This window comes from Gobius niger, assembly GCF_951799975.1.
Source record: "Gobius niger genome assembly, chromosome: 11".
Lineage (NCBI taxonomy): Eukaryota > Metazoa > Chordata > Actinopteri > Gobiiformes > Gobiidae > Gobius > Gobius niger.
In genome coordinates this window covers 15,366,883-15,394,172 of record NC_136862.1, presented here as the reverse complement: position 1 = coordinate 15,394,172, position 27,290 = coordinate 15,366,883, and the positions used below count along the sequence as shown (strand labels likewise).

The 27,290-nt window shown below is 40.1% G+C and overlaps 1 protein-coding gene across 2 annotated transcripts in view; it reads left to right on the top strand.

Annotated features, from left to right (window-relative positions):
• LOC306970236 (roundabout homolog 1-like) overlaps positions 1–27,290 on the top strand; it is a 124,289-nt gene that overhangs the window by 11,224 nt on the left and 85,775 nt on the right. The window contains exons 1-2 of one of the 2 annotated variants that reach the window (XM_079566115.1): positions 1,477–2,218; positions 26,952–27,278. In XM_079566115.1, coding sequence (XP_079422241.1) covers positions 2,158–2,218; positions 26,952–27,278 — 388 coding nt within the window. In that variant the 5' untranslated portion in view covers positions 1,477–2,157. Of the gene's footprint in view, positions 1–1,476; positions 2,219–26,951; positions 27,279–27,290 lie in introns of those variants that run through there. The other variant, XM_079566114.1, reaches the window with a different exon arrangement.

Sequence of the window (27,290 nt, the reverse complement as noted above, 5' to 3'; positions counted from 1 at the left end):
GTGAGGGAAGCTGCAGAGGTAGAAAAAAATAATGCATTAGCAACAATGGATCGTGTGGGGGTGCTAGTATTCACTGTGTATTGAAAAGGAACAAACAAAACAAAACAACAAAAAAACAGAAATTGCAAGCAGAATTTTAGGCTCTCTTGTGTTTCAAAGCAAAGAAACAATAGGGAGATTTCCCCACTAAAGCTATTCTTTCCATTCTCATTATGTGCTGTTTTTTCTCTCGCATGCAGACAACATCTCGTGTCCACAGCAGGCAATTAAAGGATTTGAGGCACTGTGGAAAAGGAAAACTGATTAAGTAAAGTTGTTTTTTTCCAAGCCTAATTAGGACATTAAAAAGCACTCGGCACGTATGCATATCTTTGTTGTGGACTGACACAAGTATGACTGGCTTCATTTTGTCATTTTCTTGTGACACTTTAATAAGATTTTGACATATTATATTCAATTTCCAGCATATTGTATTTCTGTAATTGTGTGACAAGCACAAGGCACTGTATTGTTTTAATCTTCTTTTTTTAATCTTCAGCTTCAATGTCAACGTTCAGCACTATAGTAGTTTGAAAGATACATTTTGCACAGACAGATTATTCATTGCAGTATTTCTATGATATCTAAATGCATTAGTAAAATAAAGCCTGACGGAGCCCAAGTACCACCAGTAGCACGCATGACACACTCCACATCTTGAGAACAACTGTTCTAATTCACTGATGCTGCATCAATCTACATCCCTGCCTTCCTAAGCTGTCATTTTGTCATAAATTCCTCACACCATCTACAACCAGTATGTCCACCAACTGTCACGCCAGAACCACATTGTCCAGATGGAAACCAACAACATTCACAGGCTGTGACAGAATTACCAATTATTTGTTCCATTTGTGACAGAAAAACAGATTAAAAACTAACTTATGTGGAAGCTGTTTCAGTACATTATAGCAATGCACATAGTTTCTGCACCCTATAGTTAATTTAACGTCTTAAAAAATTAACACAAAGAAAGTGTCCTTTTTTACGTGCTACGTCGTTGACTCCAGTAGAGGGAGCTCTTGCATACGCTTGCAATAAGGCCCTGCTTGACATTCTTCCAACATGAAGCACCACAGCATGTCTGCAGCCACTCTCTCCACGTTATCAAAAGTAGGATCCTCTTTCTTTCCCCCCCAAAGTGCATTTAATTTAAGTATCATTGCTTCTCCACCAGCCATTATTACTTTATTGTACTCCAGGACGTAATATTGTGGGGATTACATTTTGGTATTCACTTAAATGTCAGGTAATTTCCCAGCGGGATGTTGTGGGGTCAGGGGGTGATCGATTTCTGTCCAAAGAAAGATAAAGCACGAAACGGGGCTGTTGATGCGCAAGGGTAAACGAGATTGCCAATGGGTCATTAGAAATATTAGACTTCTATTTTTGTGCATAGAATACTGGGAGTTTTCGCTTTGTTTCCACCCAAAATGATGATGAATGAATGAATGAACCCCTTTGTCCTAGCACGAAAGTACCAGAGCATTAATGAAACCGTGCGTAAAAGCCCTCTATTGCCTTTACGCATAAGGAGAGCGGCTCCTCTGTGGCTGAATGCTGCCTGACTCAAAGGAATCTCGACTGCCCGCCACCAAGCCCTCCGCTCTGACTGAACTGACTGACTTGTGGTGTGGAGGCAAACCAAAAGGCAGCAGCAGCAGCACAAGCGGTGGCGTGCGTGCGGGGAGACGTACGGACCGGCGCATCCAACCAACGTGAGAGCTACGTTCAAACCAAAGTGACTGCGCCTGGGACGTGTTTGCAGTTTTGAAACTACACACATCTTTGCGCGTCTTCTTTTCTGGTGGAAAGAAGAAGAAGAAAAAGAAGAAGAAGAAAAAAAGCGTGAGCGAACACAGATGAATTCCTCCGCTTTTCGAAGTGAGGAGTTCTTTACGGGACACGAAGAGAGGGATATTTCGACTCGTGAAGATGCTTTTAAGTGATTTAAACTTTGAAGAACTATCTACCCTTGGACATTTCTCTGGTACTCTGTAATTCCCGAATCAGCGAGGAGTTTCAAGAACTGTCCTCCTGCCTGAGTTAACAGAATTAGGCTCAAGCGAAGAATAAAAAAAAAGCGTGCCAACTGGATTTAACAGCGTCGCTTCACAAATGATGCCCGTCCGCTCTGCCTGGATTTACTGTCTAGTGGCTTTTCTGCACTTTTGTTCAGGTAAAAAAAAAAAAAAAAAAACATTTCCCCCTCTTTACACAGGCTGCTGCTTTTATTAATTGCCCGAGAGCGCGCAATAGGAGGGCACAGAGACAGGGATGATAACTTTCTTGTTCCGAGGCGCGCTACGGGTATTTCGGTCACCTTTTCATTCTCTGTTCCCAGCGGTATCAGTATGTGGCCCCTGACCTCACGCTGCTTTTGCAGAGTGACCCAACTATCTATGTCCCAGCGCAATGAAGCAGTCATGATATATATAGGGGACAGATGCGCAGTCGAGGCTTGCTGCTCAAAGTGTCTCTTCAATCTCTTGTAATGGGGAAGGTAAAAGCTTGAACATTTTATTAGCAGCACCTATTGATACTTCTAAATGTTAATGTCTATAGTCAACGAGTCACATGGTACCACTTGAATGCATTGAGGCACTTGGACTTATAAGCTGTGTGTCTGAGATTCCAAGCTCATATATTTCACCACTATTGGAATATTTGCGAAACCTATACTCATTAACAGCTTCCTTCCATGTTCAGGTGACTTTGAAATTAAACTGATCAGATTTATAGCCTAATTGATGGTGCCATCACCTTTCTTGTGCTTGGTTGAACCTTGCACTTGCATGGATAACTGCAGCCTTGTTTGTGGATTAGAGCTACCCGCTGTGGTCAATGACTTGGCATGTCTTTGTGTGGGTATGGCAGTTGTGGTCGTAGTAGTTATAGGTTATCAGTCAGTTCTCAGTGGGTGCTCCTCTCGCAAGCTGCAGGTTAATGAGGAGCATAGAGACTTCACATGGACAGCCCCTTTGCACCATAAAGGGATGTGCTTTTTCACTTCACTGGAAAGAATAAATGGCTCAGTGGTTGTTTTTGCCTGCTCAGCCCATTCTCTCTCTGTAGATGCGTTCTCCTTTTGGTTTTGACTTCCGCAATTTAACTCTGTTTGGACAAATCCTAACCCACGGCCTTAGTTTGTAAAGCACACATAATAATGGGGGTGTCAGGATTGGAGATATTACCAGACAGAGCGGGTCTTGTTAAGAGTGCTGACAATGTAGGCAGCTCTCACCTGGCTTTTATTGCTTTCACACAGCTAATATTAGCCGCTCTGTTGAGGTCAGTCAGCAGAAAAGCAATGCATAAAACAGATACACATGCAGAGTGGGTTGCATCATACCTATATGTGCCAGATGTAAGTTTTAGACAATTGATTTGGATGCATTTTGTGAAATCAATAGAATTGAAAAAACATTCAATTTGACAATTGATCAGTGGCAGCTGTAGTGCTGCAAAAACAACTATTACCACATATACCACATTGGAGACTCATGAATTAGTTAAAAGATTGTAACTGATTTCTTCAACAGCAGCTGTTCAATACTTTTCTTCATGTTAGCTGTGTTAACATATGGAAATAGTAATAATCTTCTAAATAATCTTCTAACTTTCTTAAAGAAGTGAGACTGTGTGGCTGGTCTGGGTTATAGTATTGACTCTCTTTTTCCAGTTTCTTTGTGGAACAACCTATAACTGTATATAAAACAGCGGCAAGAATCTAGTAAATGGTTATATGCCCTTGTACCTCACTATAACTCCCATTGCTTTTCTTTCTGGAACTCTGATCTTCGATGCTGTAAATAAGTATAGCCTCACATTATCCAGTCACAGGAGCGAATGAGCAGATTCTCGTTCTCAGCCTGGGCTGAAGATGAGAATCTGCATCTACATTGTAGAGGGTTCCATCTGGAAGTGCATCTGGTGTAAAAAGGAAAATGCTAAATCAATACAACCTACTCTGCAGGCTCAGCCTGACGCCCTGCCACTGTTAAAAGTGTGTCAATGACCTTGTGCAATGAAAGGAAAGTATGGTGTACAGTAAATAGGCCTACCCCAAAACACTCTCCCTTAACCAGTGACTGTGTATTTACTGTATCCTGATCCCATCACATTGCAAGGATTTTTATGGAGCCTGATGTTATCACGGGAAAGCAGCCAGCCATTTGTCTGTCCTTGAACCTCATCCAGGCTTCTTCAGCATTCATAAACATACATTCTCCCAATTTGTTTGTGCACACTCCAGCTTAAAAGCACTATAAAAATGCTCAGCTTTTGGAGAACCAGTGTTAAGTTCTTTTGTGTGCACAGAACCAGCACAAGTGGCTCAAACCCAGCAGAGGGTTTAATCTTGGCGTAATAATTTCAGCGAGGGTAATTGGATGATTCACAATCATTTAAATGAGGGCTATTAAAAGCATATGGTGGTGTCGAGATGGCTTTGTCCCTGTCATCCCACAGATCTTAATTATGTATCCCCAGAGTCATGTTGTGGCTTGCCTGGCTATTGTACTGCCTTGGTTAGGGCTCTGTTAGAACTGCATGAAAAGTAAGAATTGGGCATCACATTGTCTTTGTCATTGCTATATGATATCATAGTACATCATATATAGATATTGTTTTTTTTACTGTTCTGTGTCAAGGAAGCAAAGTTTGTTAGAAAAAATAAATAAATTACAAACTGAGAACTCAATGTGTTTCTGTATAAATCATATTTCCAACAAATATTTATGGCTTCTTTTTGCAGAGTGTTGACTTTTTTTGTGGATGAGCCATTTGTCTGGTTTTGATACTAGCAGTCAGCTTGGGAGTCATCCATTCAGTATTCACGTAAACATCCACAGGCAATGTTTTACATTAACGGTAAGGCCATAGTTAGCATATCTTAACTCACCTATTTTCCTGACACTTTTTCACAAAATCCCACAGTGATATGATAATCCGAGTTATCTGACTCAACAACATTTCGGTGGTACAATAGGTTAATTAGGCCCCACATGGTGGTGGTAAATGCTCTGACCGCACAACAAGAAGATCTGCACCTGTTTGAGTTCATTTCTCTATCACTATAAAACATGTGAAATAGATTAATCCTACTTCATGAACTTAGATCAAGAGACGGGATGCCCACTGCTCCTGACTGGTTGCCTGAGCAACATTGAAGGATGGGTCAAAAGCAGAGGACAAATCTCCTTACGTAAAGCCTTAGAATAAATGTTGCTTTTTTACATTGTCATTTCCTATTAGTGGAGACTAGATAGTGTGAAGACGATATTTTTGACAATATATTTGACAATGGACAAATTACTTCAAAATCCCAGCCTTACGCCTATTGGGAAGATTAATTCAGTGATATTTTATCTTTTTTTTTTTTTTTTACTGTATACAAATTTCCTTGCAAATATGATCTACTCAAGCAGTTTTCATCCTTCATTTCATTTTACTTTTTAAGCACCTGTCCCCATGTTCTACAGTTAATGTTTCTGCTGCTCTGATGGAGCTGAGCGTAACATTAATTATATCGTGTCCACAACGATATCAAAAAATATCGCAATAACAATATGCGATACGATGTGGCCCACCCCTTCTAACTATCCTAGATACCAATTGTTCAAGCTAATTTTATAATACATCAGGCCAGTTTGCTGGTGTCTTGCACAGGTCACATGTGCTTATGCCCTTCAAGTGACAGAGGTTGACTGTTGTGACCCAGAATTGCGTCTGGCACTTGTAAAAGAAGACTGGACGTTCAATAATAATGGCTTGATTGGTGGAAGCTGGCCCGCTGTGCTATTGGCTGAACTAACAAGGCTCCCTGCAGTCTTTCTGATGGTGACAGTGACGAGTTTAGTCCTGCTACTAATGAGCAGTTTCCCGCTATGGATGATGTGGCTGCTTCGACCACTTTGAACACCATCGAGCATTTCTTTGTTTGCAGCATAGAGTTGTCATAGTGTATTGAAATATTGTGACTAATAGGCTCCACTAAAAACAAGGAACAAGACAAGGGCTCGGGAAAAGCGTCTCCAATAAATGTTATTTACACCACTTTGAGAATCAGTATAAAGCAAGAATAAGATTCACTTTGTTTCTGTTTTCTTAGATTCTGCCAATAAAGATTCAGTTTTTATGGAAATATGTCATGCTTAGACCCTGATACGTGTAATCTTCGGTCTTAGTTTTAACCCTATACTGTATAAATGGGCTATTTATCAATTGCTTATCTTTTCTTTTTTTTTTGTCTGTATACTAATTTCCTTGCAAATATGATCTACTCAAGCAGTTTTCATCCTTCATGTCATTTTACTTTTTAAGCACCATGTCCCCCATGCATTAACAAAAGACCGGTGTTGATAAAACTACATCAGTGCCATGGAACTGTTCATTTCATTGGCCACATTCTGCATTGGAGACAACATTTCCTATGTACTCGGTAGACTTACTATGATCAATAACGATTAAAGTTTAATTACAAATTTCAATATTCACATCATTTTGTCACCAATCTGAAAGGGATCAATACTGAACCAAACTCAAGCTCTCCACCAAGGGGATTTCATCGCACAAAGTGACTCCCAAACCACCCACTCTATAAATTACATTTTATTATCATTGAAAACATGCACAAATGTGACCCAGTGGGAAATCATACTGCTTTGACATGTGTTTTTAATATCCTGATGAATCACACTTATGCTCTTCCAGTTCCTTGCAGTTCTGCCCTGACTGTATCTCTGCTCTTCTGTCTCGAATCCATGCAGATGTTAGTATTGTTTGCACAGAGTTTGTTTGAATGTGCATAAATACATACGAAATGATGTTAGCAGCATGTGTGCTTGTGTGTGTTGGGGTGCGAGTGCATGCCCAAAGCTGCGATGCCCTGATTGCTTCCCATGTTTACTCGTTCATTTCCTGCAAGGCTGTGAAGCAGTGGATGGGTGCCTAGCCTTGGATGATACTGACTGGTGTCTAACAAGGACCTGTGGGCTCTGGCGTCACAGGTCAACACAGTAAACACCTTGACAGAGAGTAAAAATGCAAAACAAGGACATTTATCTGGAAGGCTATTAAAGACATTGCGCTTAAATACAGCAGATTTTACATTCTGTTTTCTGATGATTAATTATTTTGCATTTAATGTTTTCAACTTTTCCACACTGACTTGAAACATGTAACTTCTTATGTCTAGTTTTATTGAAAATAGCAAAAACTAAAAGGTTCAGTGTATTGACAGGGCTATGATCAAATGTGTATGTTTCACATTAGCTGGATTTTTTTTGTAGCTGTAACTGTATTATGTGTAAGAACTTTGCTTACTACACAACAATCTGATGCAAAAATAGATGTTTCTTCCGGGCAAAGCATCGTCACATATTGAACTGAAATAGGGGCTTGAAATAGCAGTAAACTGGAGTGTAATGTTTCCATCTCTTCTGGTCTGAGCTGATGATTCCCACACAGTCGTTTACTTCAACATGAGTGTCATATAATGTGATTGAAGGGTGAAAATAATAGCTAAATGCAGCGTATCGATTGGGCCATCAGCAGGGAGTGCTGCTGTGGCTAGATAATTAACAATAATGAAAGTAAGCAGTTACAGCAGAGTGACTATTTGTCTTACAAATGATGCCATTGAAATTTCAGGCCATTAAAAAACTTGTAATCTGAGCCGGCCAAACAATTGAGCTTCTTAATTAGAGCCTTTCTTATTATATTTGGTTAAAACTGTTGAGTTTGCACAGTAAACAAAAGAAGCTTTCTCTGTGTTTGCAAAACGTGCGAGGATGTGTATGGACTAAAATGGCTTTGCTGGGATCTAGTTCATCCTTTATAAATATCCCAGGATTTTCATTTTTACACAAAGCTCTAATGCCACTCTAATGCTGTATGTTTTGAAAAATATTGTAGAGATCCTATAACACGGAGGACCAAGTGCCAACTAAAAGTATCTTGTTCCACTCTTTTCTTAGAAAATGAATTCCCTGGGGTTTGTGGTCTCCTCCGCCTGTTTGTTGTCCTTTGATTTGGTTTCCTGTCCTGAGGTCATTGTCCAGTTATGTGTGTGTAGTGAGGCACTTGGGATAATTGCTTCTGCAAATAAATGTCTGTCAAGCCTGTGGTTTTGCACTCGTCGAGACACCTCAGATTTTCACAGCGCTTTTGCGGGCCTTTTGTCTCATGGGTCGTCTGACATGGGGCATCTTCTAGTAGTAGCAGTGGTATTGTATGGCATTCCAACTTTGCATCTGCTGACGTCGACATATTTGCTGAGAATGACTCGTCGGTCATGTGGTTTATATGGTCGGGACAATTTGAGAAAGATGTTCCCTTCTCCAACTGATATTAGCACATAATTAAAACAACATACCAGTCCTTGATAAGTTCAGACATTTCAGAAAATGTTCTAATGGCTCATGTAGTAATTTGTTTGTAATTAGAAGGACACTACTTTAGTTGAAGCAGTTGTTGGCTGTTGGTGTCTCATATTATATAAATACATTTTAGTTTGGGTTCTCTCTAATTGCTAAAATTCATCCCCAGTGTCCAAAGTTTCCAAAAGTTTTCGTTTAAAGGATTTAGTCGTGCAATTCTTAAATTACTTTAAAGTTGTACTAAGTAACTTGTTTACCTTAATAAATCCTTTTCGTAGTCCCTCTGGGGGTAATACAAGTGTTGATGGGATGATTGGGGGGGTCTTTTATCTCCCCTGGTGTGTCTGGCCAGAAAACCACACTTGCAGCTTTCCCTGCCACCAATACACACTATTGGAATCACGAAGAAGAAGCTAACAGGCTAACGGGCAAAGCTAACTGTGGGCTAGCGCCACTTAAACAATATTTACAGCCATGTTTGAGTGAAAAAAAAAAATCTCCTTTGTGTAATTGGATGTACAATATCCCTCTCTCCCTTTGTCTTTTCTGTCAGTGTAGTACTTACTCTCAAGGACAATTATTGAGTAAAAAACTGCAACATGCTACGACAGCTGCAGTGGTGCTTATGGCCTCTAGGGGCATGAGTTACTTTGTACTGCTTTAAGATTTAGTTAAAGGAATAGGCCACAGTTTTTGCATACTGAGATATATTCTTACCTGTGCTTCGATGAGTTGACACGTCCCTGTCTGGTCTTAAACATGTTTGGTGTTTTTGCGTGACTGAGCCCACGCTTAAAGACCAGACAGGTACGCATCAACTCATCTAAGCTAAGGTAAGAACATATCTCAGTATGCAAAAACAGTTGCCTATTCCTTTAAACAAGCAAAATAGCAACATAACAAACAAAACATTATTCTGTACCATAAACATGTTATCCAACTCTCTCTAAACAGACTCACAGTCGCTGATGTTAAAAGGTTTTCCTCAAGGACTCTGGGTTTTGAGAGTAATTGGCAGAATTAATATTTTGAAAGGACAGCTTTAAAGGTCGCGGTAATGGCCTGACCTCCGAGATCCTCCACAGTGTAACCTCAGCCTGCGAGAGCCATCTCCGCTACACATAAGAATCAATAGCATCGCCGTCAATATTCGCTTTTGGGTTCGCCTTAGCCTTTTTCCACTTTCACACTTAGATGCACACTGGAATTGACTCATTCACACACAAATGCGCTTATATACCATTGGTTTGCCGGTTTCCGTCTATTTAAGTCTTTAAAATGCACCATATTGCAGATCGTCTCCTTTGCCATTTGCTTCTTCCTCATCTTTCTCCTTCATTCGTTTTTTGCTGTAGTACATAGCTAGTTCGTAGACCACGCCATCAAAAAATGATTTCCCAGTTGAGCGTTTTCATCCAAAAGCCCCAAACATACATACATTGATTAAATTACAAGTGTAATAATAGCTAGGGAGGATGATTAGTACGAAGACATAGAAATAAATGCTGATCGAGAGATATTGCTCTTCACATGTATTAGATTGGGGAAAAGGTCTGGACTTGAGCCTCTGTAGTCCATGTTCTCCCTTTCCGTGTTCTTCTTTCTTTTGAGTAGATGTTTTTGGCAGGGCTGGGATTACATTTCAGTATTTTCCCGATACTAGCTCAAACAAAACCTGGCTTACAATACCGGTACCTGAGCAATACTTCATCCAGTAATATAACCAATTGACTTTCTTTCCTACTTCAGGACCCCCCAGGCCTTGTACCAATGAATACCTTCAGTGTTTTTTATTAGTGTTTTAGTATATTAGGTAAATTGATTCATACTTAACATTGAATCACCAATGAGAGTGAGAAAGGTGCAATCAATATCAAATTTTCACTCTATTAGTGACTACTAAGGTAAGAGAAAACGAAGTAGTACATTTGATTGCCGCTATTTTCTGTATATTCCACATGCATTTAAATCGACAGTTCTTTTGCTTGGATAATTTGTTTGATGTTGGCTGCGAAGCATGATTTTACTGTTTTTTCTTACTTCTACTAAAAAAATCACGGATCAACCCCCACTCCGCACCCCTGAACTCAAATATACCTCTAACAAGTCTAGATTGGATGTCGGTGCCAATGAACTGCTTTTGACACTGTAGACAGCAAAAATGATATCTTGATGAATTACGATTACTGGAATTAGACAGGAAACATATCCAGGAACATCACGTTTTTCTTATTTCATGTAAAGTGAGAGATACTATCTTGTATTTAACCTCTTAACCCCCACCTGAGTCAAGCACATATTCTAATGTTTTGGCATTACCCAAATCTAAAAGCTTCTTGAATAAAGCGTCAAAATAGCGACCAAAATGAGGATAGAAATAAAACAACAAACAAAAAAGTGACAAAATGCAATCTTATAAGTGAAAAGGGACTTATTCCATTGGCATACTGTGCATTTTATTTATACACTCACACATGGGCAAATATCCTTACATGTATCTTAAGAAACTTCTATGTATTCCTAGATCAGTTCTTGACTAGTGTGCTTTTTTCCGAACCCCCTACAGGGCCCAACTACAATATCATTGCCTTGGAATCCTTGGAATATTATTCGTTGTGGCCCAATGTGAAGTTCAGGCCGAGCTGAAACAGAAGCCATATACTAGAACCCCAGCCACTTAATGACTTACATATATTGAAACTGCGGTGCTGTGCTATTATTACCATCACCAAGTATGACCACTAATGGTGCTTTTTCGATTCTCACTTTCCAAATGAGGGTAGTAACATTTCTCTGCTTATGTTTCTTCTGGGAATCGATAAGGCCAAAGTTTGAAAATCACAGTCTACAGGAAATGAATATATCCAAGAATTATGCTGCACTCTGTGTCTAGCCCTGCTGTGGTGGGCTGTGGGCTTTCAGGAGTCGTCTTCTCGAACGAGTTAAGGTCAGTGTGTGCAAATGTGGTTCTTTGTGAAGTGTTGGAGAAAGATGCCCCCGGTTAATCGTGGTGGTAGAAAAGAAGGAGAAAGGTATAGCTCAAAGAAAAAGTCAGGAGTTGGTGGGAAAATCAATATGCAGTTTGGTCTTTGACATCTTCAATCTGTAGTGAAAAGATTGCAGGTTTCAGAAATTGTATGAGGAGATGCAGAGAGATAAAAGGGAGATTCAGACACGGGAGATCTCATATTTTTCTCTGTGAATAACTGATGTGCTGCAGGCTGTCTTGTTTTGTTCACTTTCACACACAAGATTGCTATCAAATACAGTATACGCACGCCAAAATGGAAAATTCAGTCCAAGCAATGTTAGTTGGAATGGTCACAAATGTGAAAAATGGGACAGCTTAATTATCTGCAGATGATTATGTTGAAATCCGTGGACAATTCTGTAACTATGGTATATTTCAGGGATGCAAGATTAATTGCTAGCAAGTAGAAATTGCAACAAGATTGTGTGTGTGCAAATCGAAATGACTGCAACTATTATGAGTATGATATTCTTTGCAAACATTATCCTGTCTCCATGAGGTCTTTAATCCTGAAGTTTATCATATAAAGTTATTTCTTCATACATGCTCCTCAATGAATGTTATTCTGGTATTGTTTATTTCAGTATTCTCTCAAATGTTAAAGCAGTACTAAGTAACTTGTTTGCCTTAATGAATCCTTTCTGTAGTCCCTCTGGTACAAGTGTTGATGGGATGATTGGGGGGGTCTCATCTTCCCCGGTGTCTCTGGCCAGAAAACCACACTTGCAGCTTTCCCTGCTCCGACCCGGAGGCCCCAATACAAACTAATGGAATCACGAAGAAGAAGCTAACAGGCTAACGGGGAAAGCTAACTATGGGCTAGCGCCACTTAGCAAGTATATACAGCCAAGTTTGAGTGATTTAAAAAAAAATCTCCATTGTGTTATTGGATGTACAATATCCCTCTCTCCTTTTGTGTTTTCTGTCAGCGTAGTATTTACTTTCACAATTAATGAGTAAAAAACTGCAACATGCTACGACACCTGCAGTGGCCTCTATGAGCATGTGTTACTTCGTACTGCTTTAATAGAGCTTAACAGGCCCGCCCACTTCCGGTCACATGCAGGGAGTAAAAAGTCCATCATCGTATGTAGTTATTTTTAAATATTTTTTATATTAAGAGTTTAAAAGCACGACACAGGTTAATCTGCTATGTGCTAACTTGTAGACACAAAACACACAGAAGATTTATCTAAATCTTTATGAACTGGAAAGTTTTACAAATATTTTGCCGTATTTAAAGTATTCTTTCTTGTAAAATATCCGCACACTGGTCGGTAGTTAACACATAGCTTATTAGCTGCCGTCTTAATGGCACTTAAAATGAATGGGACTTTTTACCTGCGGCTCCCAGCACGTGACCGAAAGTGGATGGGACTGTTAAACTCGATACTCATGCAACACGCAGTAGGTCATACTTGCACCAGGGTGGCACATCAAGAAATGGCAATATACAATAACTGTCTTGGAATCTGCGTGGTTTCTGTAACAATAGTAGTGTTATGCACTACTATTGTTACAGAAACCACTTCAGCGTATCAAACATCGCTCTAAAGCAAAGGAATATATTAAGTTGTGCTACACAAATATGTGAAGCAATTTGTGTCAAAAATAAAAACTTTTTTTTAATTTAACCATGAAAGTCCCACTGAGATTGCTTCTTTTTCAGGGAAGTCTTCAGGGTATCCTATTTTGCATTTTTACATTTTTAGTGCAAGGGGAAAATGGAGCACCCTATGAAAACCTACAAAGACACAGGGAGAACATGCAAACTCTCCACAGAAAAGCCCTTCCTGGGAATCGGACTCAGGAACATATTGACCATATAAACCCTTTATCACTTTAATATTTTGTCACTTCAAGTACCATGCTATTGGAAATAGCAGACACCCCTTTTTCCACTGTGATCCAGTGCATTAGACCCTATGAGGAAACAAACAGTGCTTTCCAAAAACAGACTCATTCTGTTTGACGACTGTCATGCGTCACATTTAGTCCATAGACAAACTGCTTTGTTCAATCTGTGCTTTAAACCGGAAAAAAAGTCAACAACAATGTCCTCCCAGTTTCTTGCCAAATGGTGTTATCTACAATAGCAGGTTGACAGGAGTCCAATCAAAAGCTGTGCATATAGATAAACAGTTCAAATGGTGCCAGAGGAACAACACAGATAAAAGATATTTTGGCAAGAGACTATTTGACGTAAGCTTGTTTTTGTGGACATTACAGACAGAGGTGGAAAGGAGCACTTACTTCTACAATTTCTAAAGGTCCATAAAGTAAGTCTAAAAGGGACTCGCTCTAAAGCAAAGGAATATATTTAGTTGCTGCATGACACCTTTTGATTACACTAGTTCTACTCAAAGTCTTATGGAGGTAATTATAGTTCTCTATGTTGTTTTGAGTTTGTGTTAGATAATTACAGCTTTTCACTGTTGTAAGGGACATTTAAATCGTATAAATGATCATCTTTAGCGCTGAATATCATCATTTGCATGAATCCAAGGGCACTTCACCATATTGCATTACAGTAAGTACGGCACTGGCGCACTGAATGGTGCTAATCCCTAATGCATATAGTGCTCTCATCTGGCCCAGCGATGCGTACTGCAAGGTTAAGTGCAACCCATCCTCAGCTGCACCAACACAGGTAATGAACAATCCCAATAGAGCGCAGTTTAATTTATGCAGCTCTGCCCTATAATCGTCTGTGACTTGATGTATCCTACTATTAATGTCTTTGCGGTGCCATTAAACTTAATTCAGGACAGACTTTTTCCAGGGCCGTGGCCTTTCATTCTGCTTCTTCCACACAAAGCTTGTTATTAGGAGTGGGAACAGCAGTTGAGGGATTCATGCAAGCTTGTTTTCCGAGTTTTGGGGGTATGGTGTTGTAAGCAGATGCACGCTCTTAGTGAAAGCGGAGGGAGCCGTGAAGTGTAAAAAGGCTTTGTAGATGAGTCTAGTGCCCTGGGCCAACTTCAGCTCCCTTCACAGTTTGACAGTCAGAACACATCTGGGCTGCCGGCTCCAGGAGCACAATTAAAGACCAAAAAAACAAATGTAGGTCATGTGGACGTGAACCGGTAGCCTGCAATGACACAGCATGGGGCAAATGTATTATTAATGTATTGATCTGAGTGAGCAAGAATTTTTATTTCAGCTGGTTAGACTCAAAGTATTGGTGTCCACATCAAAGTCCTATTCATCTGAAACTGCAAAGGCCTTCTTACCCTCAAGTCAAGACTGATCTTAACTTTCAAGGCCACTTTTAAGTCAGCATTTGTAACTTCAACAGAACAAGTGTAGAGATTGTTCATTTAACACCGCAATTATCAATGCTGAAATCTAACTTTTAAAGTCAGACCCATTCCTGTTTTAAAAGTGATCATGGTACAAAATCTTAAATGAGAATTAAGACATGTGTGTGTTAGGCATAACACAATTGGCTAGTGTGACCCTTCTTGGTGAAAGCTTGAGCTTGGTTCCACTCGGTCCACTTGACTTTGTGTGAATAGTTGATGTGTCTGGCTGGTGAGGCCAACTAGTGCTTCAGGCTTCCTGTTTTAGACACATGGGGGCCGTAAACCAAACAGCTTGTTAGCACCTTTGTGTGCGCTCCTTGTGCTTTGGTTGTTTCAGTGTTGAGGCACAAATAGTTTCCTAAATCACGCTTTACTTTAAGATATTACATTATACGGCCATTATAAAGAGTTTACGCCATTTGTTTTCCGTGGTTGTTTAAATGTGCAATGTAAGGGTTTGATTCCCGTGTTCTCTCATGGCAAGCATCCTAACCCTGTAATAGTGCATCTATTCACCAGAAACCACATACAATGAACAATATCCCTTTAATGGTAGTCTAAATGTAAATGCACGCCTCACAGACCAGTCTCACGGGTGGCGCACAGTCTTATATGCAGAAGCGTCCAGCCGCACAATCCCCGCAGTATGCAGATTCTGGCACTCTTTATACATTCTCAACCTAAAGCCTGTCAGCAAGAAAGCCTTTTGGCTCCCAGGCCCCTGAGGCTAAATCCTCCCATAGAAGGAAAAAGAAAGACGGTTATGGCAGGAGTCTACTGTATACACTGTCTATGTTGCTCTAATTAATGCTAATAGAGTGGGGTTAGTGTGAGGAGTTTCCTGTTGAGAACATGAAAAACCATGCAGCCAATGCCATATAATACCAAGTGTGTTTACCAAGACTTCAAACTGATGAAAAGACGTGAAATTCTTAACACAGAAACTAAACATATTTCATCACAGCGCAGCAGTTACGCTAACCTTGGGAGTAGACATTTGCTTTCCTTGTACCAACAAATCACCTCGGTACCACTTTGGCGCTGCTTTATTTGCACTAAGTTTGACTTTCAAGCTGTGGCTGAGCGATAATCAATGGCCTATACAGCCACTTTACTTTCCAGTGAGCGTTTAATGGAGTGAGGATAAGCCTCGGAGATGGGCTGCAGGCCTTTCCACACCGTTGTGCTCCGGAGGTGTTTCTCATCACAAATACACTAGATAAGCTCCTTGCTGTCGGCCCAGTAAGCTTACCTGTGCAAGTGCTGTATAGGAAACACACTGGTGGTGAAATGTATGTCCATGTACCATACCTTACAAAGATCTGTCAACACAGGCCTGACCAAGTGTGCGGCGCTTGATGATTGATCAATTTGAATAGAACATCGATGTGTAATGTACATATGTGAGTGCATTTACATCACAACATGTTAACAAACGAACTTAAAGATGCATTATGCAACTTTTATGTGGAAAAAAAGTTGATTTTTGTTTGTAACTGAACTTGTGGTGACAAAGCCGATGTATGAGTGGTCAGCATGGCGTCTTTATTTTCCATCACAGTGGTCTCGACGATGCTTCAGGATCAATTGTTTTGTAGGTTTTCTGGTGAGAGGGTCCGTCAGCAGTGACAACCTTCCAAACAACTGATCCTGGAGCATTGTCGAGACCACTGTGATGGCAAATAAAGGCGCCATGCTGACCACTCATACAGCGGCTTTGTCCCTACAAGGCCAAATATGCACAGACATCAACTTTTGTTCCACATAAAAAGTTGCATAATGCAGCTTTAACTAACTTTCCTTCCTTCATTGAAACTCAGGTGTTTTGAATGATCAGGAATTAGAGTTGTTTTAACTTGTTTTACACTCTTCATTCTAAAAGGTATAGCGTACAATATAATGTGAAAGAGTATAGATGAAGTTTAGAAAGCCCAAAGAAAAGCACAACTTGAGACATTCAAAATCGAATCGGGGCAGTATATCACTGACAGCCTGATGGATTTTTTTTCCCCCACTTATGCGTCCTGGTGACCTAGTTGGCTCAGATGTTTATCATGTACCAGCAATGTTCTGGTCTGAGTTTACCCCACAGCGCTTTTTCCTTGTTACCTTTTCACTGAGCATTTAACAGATGGCGAAGTCAGAGAGTGGATTTTTAAAAATAATCATTCTGAAACCACCCAGGTCCCTTGTGGCGTGTTGGAAGAGAAAGGCAGACATGAGTTTTTCTTTATATATAATTTCTTTTTCGAAATATTGAAGAGAAGCTAAAATAAATAGTAGCTTGCCTTGCGCACACTTCTCCCTCAAGCAGAGCGATGTATTTGCTTGTCATAAATTAAGAATGTGTCTCTTTGAAGCACTGACTCGGGATTCGTTTTGTATTCTCGTAGTGCAAACCTTATTTTCACCCAGCGCCAATCTCCCTGTGAACATCTGGGAGCTCGGGGTGTTATCATGTCCACGACCTTGACTTTCCTCTCCAGATACTGCGGCAGCGTTGTGTATTGTGTTCTTACATGGGTGGTATGGGAGATTGAATTGGCCGATTCACGGGATTGTAACCGCAGATTGACATTCGTTTCCATCAGATAAAATAATCACGCTCCGAAATGCGTAATATTAGAAAGTATTAGGTTTGTTGAGACACCTTCTTGGAGGGCCACACACAGGCAAAGCAACATGCTGGCATTCCTCCCTTCTCCACATACTTGGGTGAATGACAGTGTTCAGTGTTCCACTTAATTGTGGTTTATACAGGCTGAGGAAGAATGTCTGGCATTTATTGGTTCCCTGTTTTACTTTACAAATGAAGGAGTGTGTGTGCGCCAATGACTTTGTCTATGTTTGGGAGATGTCTCCAGGAGATGAGTTCTTGAAATTGCTCTTGTTAAATTACTTTTCCCATTTCACGCAGACGCCAAGTACTTGTGCAAAAAAATAATAGTTTGGACAGGTAAAAACAATAATAAAAAAGCTTCTTAAATGTCATATACCTGATTTTTTTTTTTATACAAACAACAAAAGAGGAAGCAACTAACTTAAAATGCCCATTCCTGAACTGAAAAACAACAACATATTTGTAGCATCCCAACAGACATACTAGAAAACTAGCCTGCAAGTTCATGATATTGAAATGCTTAGTAATTAGGTACACAATGTTTTCCCCATGAATATCTGAGTTTACAATATACTAAAGAATACTAAATTTTGTTCCATTAGAATTGGGTATAGTGCCTTTAAGAAATGCAGTTTTTGAGCTGTCCAATTGAGAGCAGAGATCCCATGTTGATCTTGCCATGTTTTAACTGTTGAATTCTATGAACTGTTGTGATAACGATATTAAGAAGAAAAAAAAATCACTGTATTTGTGTGCTTCATGTTCTCATTACAATATTCAACTCACAGTGTGCATTTTAAACCTGTCCAGGAGCTTTAACATTTGACAGAAGACTGAAACTGCTAAACTAACAAAACCATCATGCATTCAGAACATATTTGTAGACGTGTAAACTACAGGATTAGCTGGTTATACATATACTTAATACAGTATGACCTCACGGAGACAGGATTTTTAAAATTATTATTATACTCCATATTTCCGATTTGCAAACTGACCATTTAATTTGTGATTTTGAATCAGATCTCTCAGCCCTTGTTTGTAGTATCTTTCAAAACACAGATTACTTATGGAAATTGGACTCCACGTGAAAAAATGCCTGTACTCACCTCTGAGGAAAGTTTAATTACATAACTAAATACATTTTTGCTCTCAGACAAGCAAACCAACACTTCATGAGCACAGAGATGTTATCAATGTGTCTGAACTCAGGTGTGTGACAAAAACTGAGATGGTACATTTGATCAGATTCAGCCCATTCGTTAGAGCTGACTTTGATGATGTTCACGTCTGTAAAGAGCCTAACTGTCCCTTTAGTCTCACAGATGAAGCATTACTCGTCCTAACCTCATCCAAAGTGCATAAAAACAGGCCACAGCTTATTCTTGATGCTTTGTCTGGTCCCACTTGATGTTAAGTTGTGCTCAGTCGTCCATTTAGGCCCATGCATGTTCAAGTTAAATTTAGCTAATTCAATGTGCTCAAAATACCAGTGGTCATGCAAAGTGCAGTACACAGACTCTTGGATAATTGACATGAAGTTCATGACACGCCAGGTTTGGGTCTGTGAAGTAAATCCAAGATGGAAATGCTGACAGCAGTCGACTAAAATCTGGCTCTGACATAATAAGACAGGCATTTACCATTACGTTTTAGACCAGATTAGTTTGGACTCAATACCAAATGTGAAGCAATCTATCTCCAAGATCTTTCATCTGACTGACATTTACACAGTTTTTATTTCTGACTAATATTTACACAGGCCTCGAACAAAAACAATTTAAAATGTGCTCAATTTTTTTGTTGATTTTCCCAATTAAGTTCTATTTTCGTCTAGTTTTGGTTCTGATTCAGCATTTTTTGATTGAAAACAACTACTGACAAATTTTATTCAAATTTGATGGAGCACACTGTCTCGTAATGGTTTCATTAGATATTGCTGTAATGTTGTGTTCACAATCAAGAGTTATCAATTATTGGTAATTTTTCTCATGCCGTGCAGCTCTACTCTTCAGCAGAATGATGATAATACCTCAAACATAGTGCTTTTTCTAACACTCAAAGATTCTTTACATCTGGGGCAGGCAAGTTTGCTTAAAAGCCTGGCTCCAAAGAGTTGTATTTTTTTCTAAAAATTGCTATGACCCACGTGACAATGCTGGGGTATGAGTCATATTTTTAACCGCGCTGGTTTTTGTACATTAGTGTTGAAATGTGGAAGCCTAAATCTATGATTGCTCTGTGGAGGCACGTAGCCGGTACGCTCGTCCTGCAAGAGCGCGTTTTTGCCCTTTTAAGGAACAGGCTTCGTAGGAGGAGATTGAGCAGCCATGATGTTTTCACAGACCACTCAGGATCATTACTATGAATGGGGCTGAATGGATAACCAGCTATCTCTTGTATATTATATCTACATGTGTCCATCACATGTACAAGCTGCTGCTAGAAAATCTTAAAGAATAGACAGTTTTGGCAGTAATGGTGGGGGTTTTATTTATTTTTATTTTATTTTTTTTGTTTTGGCCGGGGATTTTGTTTTTAATATACCATTTTTGTACCAAACACATGTACATATGTTTCATCTTTTTTAATATGTTAAAATTCAATAAAAAATATTCTTGATTAAAAAAAGAATAGACAGTATATTCCACATTTTTAGAGTACTTAACGTGTATTTGATATATCATTTGTGTAAAAATCCTCTAGGGGGACTAGAGGTTCAGTGCTGGAGGGCCGGATTTTGCCCCTTGCCTACCCCTGCTTCACATGAAAGTAAATAAAATAGAGAAAGAGCAGTGAAATAAAGGTGAAAGTTTTGAGCGGTGGTTTGAAGGTCTGTAATGAGTCCGAGGTATTGATGGGTGTGAGTTCCAGAGGGCGGAGACAGCAGCAGTGAAGGTTTGGTCCCACCTGATGCAATGCTTTCTAACGTTCTCATAATAAGGAGATGTTTGATGACAGTTAAGGCTAATCAGCCTGGTTTCTGGTTTTGTTTCATCGCTCCTTGTTTTCTTGGTGCTCACATGCCTGTGCATCTGCCTGGGCATCATTGCCCACATGGACAATTGTCTGTTCAAACATGTGGTGTCATTTCACTTCCAAGGGCACTGCTTTGAACCGCGAAGCCTGTGGAAATCTCTGCCTCACCATTAAAAGTGCGGACTTTGATCCGCAGTCTAGCCCGCGGGTCACTAAAAAAGACAACTAAATGACTTTTACAGGCCTGAAACAAAGGGATTTTTCTTTAACAAGTCATTGCCATTCTGTTTATTGCGCTCAGTTAAGCCCCGCTACAAAATCGACATGCCTTTATGGTGTGGTCTGGCTGATTCTCTTGCGAAGTGGCGCTCAAGCACAGGTAATCCCACAGTTCCAGGGGGAGAGATTACTGGTTCCAATGCAGAGGCACTGGCTGGTGGGCTATATAGCAAGTCGGCTGTCAACGGACATTTTTTAGCTCTGTATTCACAAGATATCCCCATTCTTTCAGGCAAGGCTTAAACGTGTAAAACAAGACTTACAGGCTTATAATTTGCCGGTGTTTGGGGGGGTGAGATTGTTGCAGCAGAATTTTAAACAAGTGCAGATGTTTTTAGTATGCAGACAAATTTGCAACTGCTGGGCGTGACTGGGTGAATTCAGATGTTGAGCTCGCTGCTGTTGGCGGCTTTTTTTTGGATAAGTTCTGCAAATGTGTTTGAAAGTCATCACCAAACACCTCAGGAGCAAGTTGACTTTGGTTGCCTGTTGATTCAATTAGGAAAATAGAAACAAATTGTTACTAATTATTGCTATAAAAAGTTTTTTGAGTAATTTCGTCTTTACATCCACTTTTAAATCGTAATATTATATCGTGCCGCCTCAACAATGCTGACGGACAGCGAACATTTCATAGGTGAGTTGGTACATCAACCAATCACAAGTCATGAGAGTTAAACGCCCTAGCCACTAACCTTAAGGATAGTGGGGCTGGTGCCTAATCTTAATACATCTCTGATTGGATGATGAATGTCCACTGTGTGCCAACTCACCTACGGACATCCTTTGCTTAATTCAATTCCATGTGAATGTTCAAGTAAATGCAGTATGTCGTAAAGCCATCTGCAAAGTACTTCTTTGCCAACTCGCGCGCCATATTATTGAAAGAAACAGGATGTCTACCTCCTCCTTGTGAATTTACGCAACTTGTTTATTTTATTTTACTTATTTGACAGGGACATGTACAGGAGCATTATTCAGCACATGAAAAGATGCTTTGTACCAGACTTTAGCTCTTGGAGCTAATTTCCATCTGCAGTCCCTGAGACAGACAATTGCAAAACACTACAAAAAGCATAAAACAATACAGTTCATCATATTTACAGACAGTATTTACATTTTATATATATATATATATATATATATATATATATATATATATATATATATATATATATATATATATATGTAAAAAAAAAAAAGTTTTCCCTTTCATCAAAGGGAAAACTTGTTCCTCTGTAGTCTATACCCACCCTCTACCCTACCTCAGATGTAAACTATTGTTTTTGCTGTTGTTGTTGTCGTTTTTTTTCTTTAATGCTGACATGTTTGAGTTCCCAGAAAATGTTGTTTCACACCCAGGCAAAGTCTTTGCATAGTTTTAGTGCAGTTGGAAGTTTGTCCCATTCTGAGTTGTATGCTAGAATACATAATGCTGCCCTCTGTTCGGTGGATATTTTTGCTGTAAAGAGTCCATAATGGTCCTAAAGAAAGCAGATTTCTAAAAGTAAACAGAAAGCTAGTTCATCAGCTAAACCCATATGACTTCCATAGATGTGTCATTCCTGTAACAAATGTCTTACAACAAACCATTTGACAGTTATCGCTAGTGGATTGTCTCATATTGAAGACTAGAAGTAGAAATGATGATAGTGATAGATGTTATATCATTTTACATGGGTTAGAAATGGGTCTTTGTTTTTGGCTGTTATAGCTTACTTATCTTGGCAAACAAATCATTGTAGTTTTTTTTCCAGACTTTGTTTCATCCTTGCTTTCAGCACATTTCTCTTGGGAGCATCAAAGTTAGCACGCTTTTCAAATCCGCCTGCTTTTTATCAACTAAGACAAAGTACAGACCCGGCTTGTGTTTTTTTTTTGTTCGCTCTTCTTCTTCTTCCTAGATCATCCTAAGACAGACAACAGCAGCACAGCCTCGGGGATGACTGACAGGACAGAGAAAAAAAAAACATATTTGTGGGGGCACAGGTGTTACAAATGACCTTTGGTGTTCCTGGTTGTTGTCCATTGTGGATCGACGGGCATGTTTCTGCATACTTATTGTTCACTGGCTGCTGGCCCTTTGCAGATAAACCGGCCGTCTTGTGGGGGCCCACTTGTAGCGGTTTGATATTGCCTGCCGTAATGCCAGGGAGCTTAGGGAGCTGCGCGCACCCTTAGGCACCAGCCCAACACAATTAAGAACAAGGAAAGCAAGCATGTGTGCAAGGAACCAAGGACCAATAAGCAGTGTGGCTACTCTGTGTTTGTTTTGTGGCATGTTTGAATGTCTAGACAATGTGTAAATTCAGCGTGAAATGGAATATTTATGATTTTGGCCACAGGGCAGCCCCCAGCCCGCTCCGGCATCTGTTTGTTTAGTTTATTTTGGTTCTAGCTTTCACTCACACAGGTGTGTCCTTGATTAATAGTAGATTGTATTTCCAGAGCTAAGCAAAGGTTTCTACTACAAAGGTTTCTATGCAGCTTTTAACCGTTCTATTAGATTTGCTTTACATTAAATAATGACCATTTCTTATGCACTATATTTTCAAAGTGCTATTTTTCCCTTGTAGGTGTACGATCACAAGGGAGGTCACCTGTTGTGTCATGCACAGGACATTTTTAATACTTACTTTAGGCTTGTTTACCTTTATTCAACAGACTTGAGACAGAAAACAAGGGACGTGATGCAATGTGCAGAAAGAGGTCTTTGTCTGAAGACAGGCCACATATATAACTAATTAATTATTAAGAAAAGAAAGAAAAGCATGATATTTTAATTTTGTTGGCACTTACTACCAGTGTACACTTTCTGACAGCCTGTATAACTATAATTTTGGATTACACAACACTATACTTTTGAATAATTTGGTTTTCATCTTTGATTTTGTCACTTTTTGGTGCCCTTTTGTGGCTTTTTCACCACTTTTTTTCTCCACTTTTTCATCACATTTTTGTTGTGTTATTGGTGTTTCTCTGGCACATTTTTGTCGCTCTTTTGTCACTTTGTGTTGTGTTTTTGTCACTATTTTGATGCTTTTTTTCAAGAAGCTTTCAGGTTTTGGGTAAAGCCAACATGGGACTGCGGATGGAAATTAGCCTTGAGCTAAATCCGGCATATTTACAGCACTAGTTGTCTGTTCATTAATATGCACTGTCCCATTGAAATAAATTAATAAATGAAATGAAATGAATGAACATGGAGAAAATGTGCTCAGTTCAAGTGGGGGTTAAGAAGTTAATGTTGCCCACGTGCACCTGGCCCAAGGGATTGAAGTCCAAATTCCTTATTTCCCAGAGATATCAGCTTTGCGTGGCGATATTTGGAGGCAATAAACCTGTCTTTCCATTTTGAAATGATCAGTCTGTTGCGAATAATTGACAGACAAAAATCGACATCTTCTTTGGAATTCTTAGAAGTCAAAGCTTAGTTGCTCGCTATCTCTCCCTTGTCATTACAAGCCTTGTAGCCAGTCGCCTGGTCCCAGCAGAGGAAACAAAGCCGGCACATTAGAATAAGTATAATGTTAACAGTGCTGCTATGGGAGGGCTTATCTCAGCAGCCCACAACCCGTTAATATAGAGCTGTCGGATAGAAAATGCAAATGTCAGCACACTTTTCATAACGATAAGCTCGCATTCAGCAACATGTATTGTTCCTGTCTTTTGAGTGAATAGCGTGGGGGTTGGTCCTTCGCACTCTCATTATACCTAATTTCTCTTAATCTGATGAGGAATACGACATAGTTAAAGGAAAAAAAAGCTAACCCTAACACTAACGGGTGGATTAAATTCGCTCCTCTTCACGAGGTGTTATCAACCTGTGTAAACACATGTCTGAGTGGGATTTATTAGTTGCAGAGGGGAGTGGAGGAGCTCATCACTCTCTCACACATTGGTGATTATTTGCTTTACGGGGACCATTGGCACCTTAAAGCGGGGCCCGGCGCAAGGCGAGGCGAGATAGTGTTTGCGAAGGACTAAAGGAACACAAAAGTGACATTCTCCCGCTCCCAGTGCTATAAAATGGTAAGAGGAGGCTGCATACCTGATGTTAATGCCACGTTCCCTTAATAGACTCCCAGAGACTGTGGGCCCTTAGAAGTTTTACAGCGGGTTTAGGCCAATGTTAACAGTGCAGGAAGAGAGTGGGCGCGAGTGTGAAGAGATAAAATTGTAACTGCAATATTTTTAAATTAAATAAGGGCGGTTTCCAAGGTCCGCCTTAGCACATTCTGTACAATTAAGTTCTATTTTGCAGGTTTTAATAATAGAGAGAAAACTTCAAATGCTAGGAATCCAATGTCAAATTATAGCAGATGATGCGTGAGCAACATCATCATACAAAGTTGTAAGGCAAAGTGCTTTACAGAATAAAAACAGTTCTCGCCCACACAACCACCCACTCTTCCAAATAGAAACAGACAATAACACTGCTCACCCTACCCCCCTCCCCATAGCCACACACACACACACACAAACACACACACCCAGGCGCACATGATGAGATAATTGACGTAAGGCTGAGTCTTGGTACGGATGAACCAGGTAAGGAAACATCATCAGAGGAGCCGTCTGCGCCGGGCCGGCACATCAGCCGCAGCCACAGGGCACCACCACAGGACGCCCAGCGGAGGCGCAGCAGAAGCACCACACCTCCATCCGGGTACCCAGAGGACAGCGCCCACACAGCCACAGCAAACCGCTGCTCCCGGGGCAGAGGGCTCCCTCAGAGGAAACACTGAAGATTCTAAAAATGCAAAAAATGCAATATGCAAATAACATTAATATAAGATAAATTAAAACAAACTAACTAAAAAAGCAATATAATAGGCTAATTATAAACATAAATAATAATAAAAATAACTGAATAAATAAGTAAATAGATATCAGCTAAAAGCTAAGCTAAAAAAGGTGGGTCTTGAACCTACTTTTAATAACATGAACGTTTTCTGCGGCCCTGAGCTCCTCTGGCAGGTTGTTCTAGAGGCGAGGGCCGTAGTATTGGAAAAAACGCCTCGCCGTGAGTCTTTTTGTTGACTTTAGGAATAACTAGGAGACCCCTGCCTGAGGAGCACAGGGGCCGCGAAGGTCCATAAGGTAATAGCAGTTCTGAAAGATAAGAAGGGCCCAGACCATTAAGGCACTTAAAAAACATTAAAAGAACTTTAATGTATGATGTACAATGATGTTTAGTAAATCATACACCTACTGTATGTGTTACAAGCTGTGTTGGAAAACAGCTTTACCCCTTTTGTATTCAGCTGTAGCCTAAAATAATACAGCTTTATCATCAACACTGGAGGACGGACGAGAAAACATAGTCTCCATAGACTAACGCATGCTTGTGCAAACTGTGGGTTTGTTCGAGATGTAAAGAGTCTATACAGTGGAGCCATTAATGTTGTGTACCTGGATCTCATTAGCGAGGTTTGCTTTGTCCACTACTGCTGCTGCTGCTGCTGCTGCAGTGCATTGGGGACTCCCACTGTTTCTGCAAGGGCACTAGAGAGATTGACATCTCATCAGTGGTTCAGGGATTAAAGGAGATGGTGGGATTGTTAGCGAAGGTATAGCTGGAGATATGGATTTTTATGACTGTAGTGCCTGTAATGATCTCAGATACCAGGATTGGAGATGGCCAACTGCAGACATGGAGAAAGAGAGAGAACGTAGTTTCTGCCCAATAAGAGGGAACTGTGGGGTTTTGGTAAGGTCAATGCTCCTGCAGTGTTTCACACAAATATCTTCATAATGACTGATGTGATGTCCCTAATACTATTTTAATTAATTGTGTACATGGTCTTTCTTTTGAATGCCAGTAATTGTTCGTTTATAATGCCTCTAAGGGATTTCAGTGTTGGAAAAGGAGCAAAACATAGTGTATGCTAATATGATTGTTATTGTTGGCTAATTATTTTGTCAAATCAAATTATTTTTAATCCAAGACTCTTGGAAAGCAAAGATAATGTGACTACATTCTTCAGAGAGTTGGCAGAAGCTTTTTCCTTGACTGAATTGGATTATTAGTTTCACTCTCAAATTACTGTCATCGCAATAACAACAATTACAAATTGTTTGTCACTATAGAATGGAAATTTCTGAAGCATTCTTAATGGCTCAGATGAGGAGGGAACTGTGTCCCAATTGTATCCCTTATTACTTTGAGTGTTTGAATAGCACAATGCCAAAAAGTGTTTGAATAGGTTATTTCGTATGATTCAAATGTATGTCACTGCACAACTGTGATATCATTCAGTGTATGACCTTTATGAATAAGAAAAATGAAGAATTTTTAATTATTTTTTTTGTAGGTTCTCGTCTGCGGCAGGAGGACTCCCCTCCTCGCATCGTGGAGCACCCCTCTGACCTGATTGTGTCCAAAGGGGAACCGGCCACCCTCAACTGTAAGGCAGAGGGACGTCCCGCACCCACGGTGGAATGGTACAAAGACGGGGAGCGCGTGGAGACGGACCGGGAGAACTCGCGCTCACACCGGATGCTGCTGCCCAGCGGCTCGCTCTTCTTCCTGCGCATCGTCCACGGCCGGCGCAGTAAACCTGACGATGGGGTCTACGTCTGTGTGGCTCGAAACTATCTGGGCCAGGCCATTAGTCACAACGCCTCGCTGGAAGTAGCAAGTAAGTGGATCT